Genomic DNA, 8,284 nt, shown 5'->3' on the forward strand with positions numbered 1-8,284 from the left:
TATGAAGATCTTTCCAGGAAGTCTGTATTTGATAGTTAAAAAAATAAATTTTTAGCGATTGAATTGAATATGGAATGTCTCAAGCTAATTACCAATCCATACGGCGCACGACATTGACCTACTTTCGACTCCTGCGTGCTTCTGTTGATCTCCGTCTCGACAAGTCTAGTAGGTAAAGAAAACTTCCCACTTCAGACCTTGCGATCTATAGGGCAGACGATGTCAAGGTCATCTGTTTGTGTGGCCAACGGTGTGGCCAGCACAACGACCAACCGCCTTTACTTTTCCCCAACTCATCTCTTTCTCTCCGTAATTATTTACCACATTCTGGTGGAATCAACGTTGGTATCGTCAGTTAGGAAAGAAAGAGTTATATCAGGTACCCATTAGAGCTGGGTGGACTCAGATCCCGAAATTAAAAATCCCAGGATTCGAAGCCGGAACTCCCATTTCAGAAGCGAAGCGCTTTACCACTCAGCCACTGCGCCTAGACAGGTCTCGTAAGTCACAAATTCTGTATGGTGACAGCATGGTTTCTGTCCATTTCTCTAGAAGAGGATTCGAACCTCTCAAGCCGTCAGTCCAACGGAGTCTGATTTTTATGAATTTCCCCAAGTTTTAATTTTTAACTTATGTTCGTACCTAGCTCTCTGTCGAAAGTAAAAAAAAAAAGCTTCTTTAAAAACTATAATTCATTTTTGTTCTAAAATCATTTTGAGATGATGCCTAATTTAAAATGTCTCTTTCATAGGTGGATCTCGGATGGTACAGTCATGGGGAACAACTCGAGCACTGGTATGAAATCATGGAGCACCCTCACAGGTCCACGGACAACTGGCACCCGATCATCAAGACAGGCAAAATTACGTCTTGACCCCTGGACCGTCCGGAATTAACCGGTTCTCGAAGAGAGGGCCCTCTCCCCCTCTCCCAATGAACCGGATAACGCTTCTGCTGTTTGTATCCCAAGAGTCTAGGAACCTGCTGTGGGAATATACGATGTACATGTGTATAATTCAACAATCATCTAAATTGTGTTTGTTTGACATAATTATGTTTGACCTGATTGTGATGGACCTAGTTATGGTTGTTATATCAACGACTATTGTCTATGTTACAAACTTCGCTATATATATAATATGAACATCTCTTGAGGTAATATATACACTTCAGATTTTCTGATGTTAACAAAAACACAAAAACAAAAAAAATAACATTACTATGTGTATATCTGTATTGTTTAAAATAATGTTTATTCCTATGATGTCGATATGGGGTATTCACCATTAATTAGGTTGAAGGCAACCTAATTATTTTTTTAATTCTAGAATATTAAACGTTATATCTCTAGTTAAATTAACAATAAATATACCCCCCCCCCCCTTTTTATCTTTTTTTTTCTCCCATTAAAATATTTCAAGGGAGATCACTCTGTACTATACTTCTGCGTCATTTTGAAATAAGAACTCCATCCATTTCCCATGATTCCCAGCCTTCCCCCGCCCCCCGACGGAGTCGTCCTAAGATTCTCCCACTAAGTGACGTTATGTCACGCACACACACGCACACACACACAAACTAAAAATTATCATCAGAATATTACTTTCGAATAAAACCTTTGCAGACATCATCTTATAAAACTGTTGACTACCACGCCCCTGCCGTCAAGACGGAAGTAGACCTGTTTTGCCACTGTCAACACGTTGCGTCCAGTTACGTGGGCGGCACTCCAGTGTAGAGTACCACTGCCGTCACGTCTCTGTCACACCTATTAACAAACAGGTTAAATAAGTCATGCTGACCCGGGGAACAGTCCTCCCCTCCCCCCCTCCTTCCGTTTCCTCTTACCGCCCCTCCACACTCGTGTCTGTTTCATCATTCTCCTCGTTGGCGGAAATCCAAACATCCCTTGGGAGGAAGCATTTCTCTAGAACTTCAGGATCTCATATTTAGAATCTCAAGCACTGGGTCTCTGGGTAATGCTTATAAATGACAGGAAATATCGTTGAAGTAACGCGGAACGAGAATTGACGAGATCTGGTAACACCTGATACATAAAAAAAAATGCAGACTTTGGCCGAGTCTTGATAAGCCTTGAGTTTGAATCCCTTTGAAGACAGAAAACACCTGATACATTTTTTTAAAAAGCAGACTTTGACGTGGTGGTATTATGGCCGAGTCTTGATGAGCCTTGAGTTCGAATCTATTTGAAGAAAGAGGTTTTTGAACTTCGGCATTTTTAGGATGCGCCAACTTTTAATTGGGTCAGCTAATCGTCTGCCCGAGAAACAGATAAGTTTTACGTCATTTGGCCCAATAGGTCTAAAATGGGTCAAGCTAGACAAAGTCTAATTGTGGTTACCAAAAACTCATGTCATAGTAAATGTTCCAATTGAAGCCCAGTCCTTCATAGAGCTGTAGGGACAATAACAAAAAAGTTTTTGAAGATAGAGAACTCTTTTTTGTTTGGAAGCATTTATCAGCGTGTGAATCTAAGCGCGTGTATTACCAGACAAAAAGAAAACCTGCTTTGTTGCCTGTTCTTTTGCCTATATTTCTGTTGCCCTTTTTTTTTTTGTTGCCCGTTTTGTTGCTAATGTAACTGCCAAAAGTCTGTGAAAGCTGAAAATTTTAAGTTAAGAATCAATAAGCCGCGATCATAGTAGATCAGTCGAATTTCTTATTTGAATACAGTGCCTGCAAGTATCTACTGCGACTAAACAGGATTCGTTGAATTCACTAATATCAAAAAGGACCCATGAATCCACTGCCACCAAACAGGAGTCACTGAATCCGCTGACACTAATATGGAGTCATTAAACCACTGCCACCAAACAGGAGTCACTGAATCCGCTGACACCAATATGGAGTCATTAAACCACTGCCAACAAACAGGAGTCACTGAATCCGCTGACGCCAATATGGAGTCATCAAACCACTGCCACCAAACAGGAGTCACTGAATCCGCTGACGCCAATATGGAGTCATTAAACCACTGCCACCAAACAGGAGTCACTGAATCCGCTGACGCCAATATGGAGTCATTAAACCATTGCCAACAAACAGGAGTCACTGAATCCGCTGACGCCAATATGGAGTCATTAAACCACTGCCAAACAGGAGTCACTGAATCCCGTTACTAATTCAACATCGCTAGAATCAGTTTGTAATGTGACTCCATAAAGTCTAGATTTCCTATCTCTAAAACACAAGATCAATACTGCAGCTATTTCAACCTAGATTTAACAGTTAAGAAAAACCGATGCAAGGAAGGCGACAAAATTTAAACCCAAACCTGGTTATGAAAACCTAGTTTCTGAAATACTGGTAAGCACCAAATCATTAAAAAGTTGCGAGACGTTTGGCCTTAGGGGCATTCACTCTGTGTGACCTGAGCAGGGTAAATAACTCGACACAACATCTTTTTTATCTTATTGAAACTCATTTTAATCCCATTTATAGGAAACGGTTTACCTCCCCTCAAGGCTGTAACTTTTGTTTCAGTGAGCCCCACCCACTATTACCAAATTGTCCCACCCCCAAAAACTATGAAAATTGTTACCATAGCAACTCTATATTTTAATAACGACTGGGGATTTCCCAGCATTGTTTAAAATATATTTGTATGTCGCAGGCCACATCAACAACAACAACAAAAAAAATCGTGGAGTTGAATTGAACGGATGCTCTACCGTTTCAGTATCCACACTGTGGAGAAAGGCTTCTTGGGCCCGGATAGCACCACGTCACAGGCTGGATATGGCCCGCGGGACGTAGTTTTGAATGCTCCATGAATTTCAGAACATAAGAATACATGTTTAGAGGCGTGGCATTGTGACAGATCGCTGTAGGAGGCGTGGCATTGTGACAGATCGCTGTAGGAGGTGTGGCATTGTGACAGATCGCTGTAGGAGGTGTGGCATTGTGACAGATCACTGTGTAGGAGGTGTGGCATTGTGACAGATCACTGTGTAGGAGGTGTGGCATTGTGACAGATCGCTGTAGGAGGTGTGGCATTGTGACAGATCGCTGTTGGAGGTGTGGCATTGTGACAGATCGCTGTAGGAGGTGTGGCATTGTGACAGATTGCTGTAGGAGGTGTGGCATTGTGACAGATCACTGTGTAGGAGGTGTGGCATTGTGACAGATCACTGTGTAGGAGGTGTGGCATTGTGACAGATCACTGTGTAGGAGGTGTAGCATTGTGACAGATCGCTGTAGGAGGTGTGGCATTGTGACAGATCGCTGTAGGGGGTGTAGCAAATTCATTTTGACAGATTGCTGTTGGCGTTGTGGCTACTTTATTTAGCTGTTGGCAATAAAAATTTCCTTAATGGGATACTTTTCTGTTGACGCTGCGGTTAATTCCTTGCGTGTGTTGTTAGCGATGTGATTGCATTGGTCCAGGAAGTCTGTGTTATAGACAGTGGGATCATATCATTCTCATAGACTGCAATGTGGTTACGTTATTCAGCCAATGTTGGCGTGTGTGTGTTAGGCTCAATGGCTACCATCGTGTCGTTGCTGCTGCAAATGATATCTGCTGAATGTGTTATTTCGTTCATAATACACTGAGGTGTACCACGTGATACGGGATCTGTACATTATGTGTTGTTGTTGTTTTTTTTTTGTGTAGGATACCTCAGTTTTCGCTAGTGACACAAGTTGTCAAGCTGCTTACAACCTTGAAATCTTTCGCCTCTTTTCTTTCTCGACTCCTTTTTTGGGGCATTTAGCCTCTTTCTCTTTATAACTTTTTTTGTTCATATAAATAGCTATAAAGATTAATAAATGGATATTAGTATTAATAGAAATAATGTAACATTTCAAATAGTGAAGCGAACAGTTCCTCACGATAAAGCATCTCAACAAAGTAATAAGTTGTAATTACTGACTTTATCCCCCGTGATTTCTTCGCTTGGGGAGGTGTAGACAATTGTTATTTACAATTTACGAGATGGAATTCACATAAGTGTTTTTTTTTTTTTTCTTTTTTTAAATTTAAAGTGTGTGGTTTTCCTCCTTACACGATAGTAATACTACACGCGCTAACAGATGTACTTTTAATTTCTTTTTAAGATTAGGTTAATCACATTTTTTTTGGTGTGGGAAAATATAACTAAACTGATTTTTTTTTCTCATTCTTATACATAGTCCTCAAAATCATTGAATACGTTTTTTGGAAATAAAATTTATATATAAATATATTTACGTACGTACAAGGATTGCCAGTTTAAGAGTATGGGGTATTTGTATTAGGGTTTTTGATAAATTTTAGTTTGAAATTAGTTTTTAAAAATTAAAAAAAAATTGAAAAAAATGTTTTAAAAGCTGAAATTATTGTTGAAACAGCTCAGTAGTTCCTTCAACCAGAAGTGCATTGTAATAATGATGCCACATGCTAAAAATGACAATTATTTCAAACTAATTTCTTTAAAAGATAAGATAAGATAATTGTTATTGATCCAATGAAATGGAAAATCAGTTTGACTACAATTGACAACCTCAGCGTAACTGCTGTAACAATAACAATATAGATGCACATACGAACAACATTCACACACGAAACACATACACAATCACATACAATTAGGCGTAAATGCCTTTGACTTCCATACCCAGAGGTCTCGGTTCAAATCTCGATGAAGACTGGGATTTTTAACTTACTGATTTCTAGACGCCCTTGAGTTAAATAAAGGCGATTTGTCATTGTGCCGGCTACATGACATCCTCGTCAACTGTCGGCTATAGAAACAAATGACCTATACATTATCTGCCCTATAGAGTATGAAAGGGGATCTTTACTTACTTATTCCACTTTGTTTCACCCCCCCCCCCTTTCCCCCTGTGTCTTTTGTTGCCACATGTGCTAAATAATGATTTAGATTATTCACATACTTTACATATAATATATATATATATATATTTGCTTGCTCTTGCACGTATTCTTGTGTTTATGTTTAAATTTAAAACCATACTTCATTACATACATTCTTACTATTGTGCTTTCTGATACCTATAATTTAATCTACACCAACACATAACTTTTACGCATATGAAACACAAGAATAAGGTTTCAGAAGCTGATACATACAAAAAAAAAAAAAAAAGAATACAAATTCCAATAATATAACTAGAACATATTTATAAATAAATCGGGGTGACCCAGATCATAATTATAAAAGACCTCGACACTGATGTTGTGCAAGGTTGAGCAGATGTGGCAACGAGGCATTGATGTAAACTGCCCACAAGTTGTTATCTTGCAGGTCAGTGTTCAGCCCCCCCCCATAACAGTTGGTCCTGGCGTAACAGCCCAAATCCCCGCGTCCCAGTGTGCCGTTTCCTGTAGTCCATTGCTATACGCCACTACAACAAGCCATTGCCCATCACCCACAAACAGACATATAGTCAAAGCACATGTTACTCGAATAGATGGCAGAAAAAAAATCAACATATTGTCTTAGGGATGAACAAGGGGGGAGGGGGTGGGGCTGGCTGAGTGGCTAAACGCTTGGCTTCCGAACCTTGAGTCTTGGGTTCGAACCTCATTGAAGACTGGGATTATGAATTTTGTGATTCTTAGGACGCCCCTGAGTCCACCCAACCCTAATTGGTACCTGACTTTAGTTGGGGGAAGGAAAGGCGGTAAAATCAGTCTTTTTTCCCCTGGCAATCAGATGCTGAAGTTCCAAATACATGTTCTCCATATAATGATATAAACTGTTATAAATAGAATCTTGTTTTTGTGTTTTACGCATGTTTGTAAGTATGTCTCCTCTGTTGTTTGACGTCATGTCGTAAATATACAAAATAAAATGTCTACCTATTATATTATCGATTACTTTGTTTATCGCTAGTTATCGCCTCCATGTACATGAGCGCTGTTGACACGTGACCTGTTGACCTATAAATACACGACCGTTACTTTTGATTTGTTACAAAATGTTACAGAGTACTTCTGTGTAGTATTGAGCTTATGCCATTGATTTAGTGTACATTATTATCATTTTTATTATTATTATTATTTAAATGTCACGTGGTACATTCTTTCCATATTCATTGGAGCACGTTGAACAGTTTAATGTATATCTATCGCTGTGACAGTGTGACTAGTTGGCTCGCAACGCCCGGGGCGCTGCTCCGGAGTTAGAGCTGCATTGTCACTTTGTGTGCGTGAGTGTGCGTGTGTATCAATAAATCTACCTACACCTGACTACATCAGTTCATCAAATATTAAATGCATTATATTTTGCTCATAGCATGATGTAGAAATAACAATCACTTGTTATTTTGAATTCTTTTTTTTTTTCTTTTATCATGTTTGATCGGTTCTTGTTTTCACATCAGTTTCATTTTCATATTTCATTTGTCATTTCGCCATAGATGTAAATATGCCATGATTGTCATTTCAAGCAAGGTCCACCTTTCTTTTTTGATCACTCATCCGTCTCCGTCTCGTCAAGCGTAGGGAAGGTCAGACCTCTTTGACTTTGTCTCATATGTTCCTCCCTTCCTCCATAAGTCCCTGCTTTTTGTTTTTAAAGTCGAAAGGTCCACCTTCTTCTTGTCATCTGACATTGTACATAAATGTCATTCTTGTTGACATGCGACATAACTAACAGTTGTATTGTTGTCTGGTGTTATTGACCCTCCCCCCCCCCACCCTGCGCCCATTGTATCCCTCCATGTCCGCCATTGTTGTCTTTTAAGCAAATGTCAGGAAATCTCCCACCTCCTCACTCAGTTACGTCCCTTTTATCCTACTTTCATTTTCGTTAAACCGGAAATTAAAAATATTTGCAGAACTGAAAGCCCGAGCATTGGACAAGGCTTAAAAACAACAAAAATGTGAGGCCAAAAGAAATTTTGCAAACATTAAAATATTTAGTTTTGGCTTATTATTCAGGATTTAAAAATACTTATGTAATATCCTTGAGTTTTTTTAAAAATTATATATATATCTTTTTTTTACAAATCTCCTTTTGCATCTGGCAACATTGAAGAATGTTACTTTTTTTTTATATTCGTGTTGACCCACTTGCCAGATTTTTTTTTTAATTTAAAATACAGTAAAAAAAATGTATCCATATTTGTATTATATGTCATGGAGAGATAAGTTTTAAGCGATATGTTAAGTTTATGTTACCTGACGATAGTCATTAGTAGTCGATCAAAAGAATGTCCTTTAATTGATTTATAAAATTGTCTGAACAAGTTATTTACTGATTGGTTATTTCAGTTATCGATGTACTCCTCGGTAATTAAAAAAAACAACACTTGA

General features: G+C 38.8%; 1 protein-coding gene across 1 annotated transcript in view; it reads left to right on the forward strand.

Annotated features, from left to right (window-relative positions):
* The window catches only part of LOC106059661 (uncharacterized), a 176,830-nt gene extending 168,762 nt beyond the window's left edge, over nt 1-8,068 (forward strand). Inside the window, exon 12 of the mRNA XM_056022660.1 lies at nt 752-8,068. Within this exon, the coding sequence (XP_055878635.1) occupies nt 752-874 (123 nt within the window). The 3' untranslated portion in view covers nt 875-8,068. The remainder of the gene's footprint in view (nt 1-751) is intronic.
* Nucleotides 8,069-8,284: the final 216 nt, after the last annotated feature.

This window comes from Biomphalaria glabrata, chromosome 3 (genome assembly GCF_947242115.1).
Source record: "Biomphalaria glabrata chromosome 3, xgBioGlab47.1, whole genome shotgun sequence".
Lineage (NCBI taxonomy): Eukaryota > Metazoa > Mollusca > Gastropoda > Planorbidae > Biomphalaria > Biomphalaria glabrata.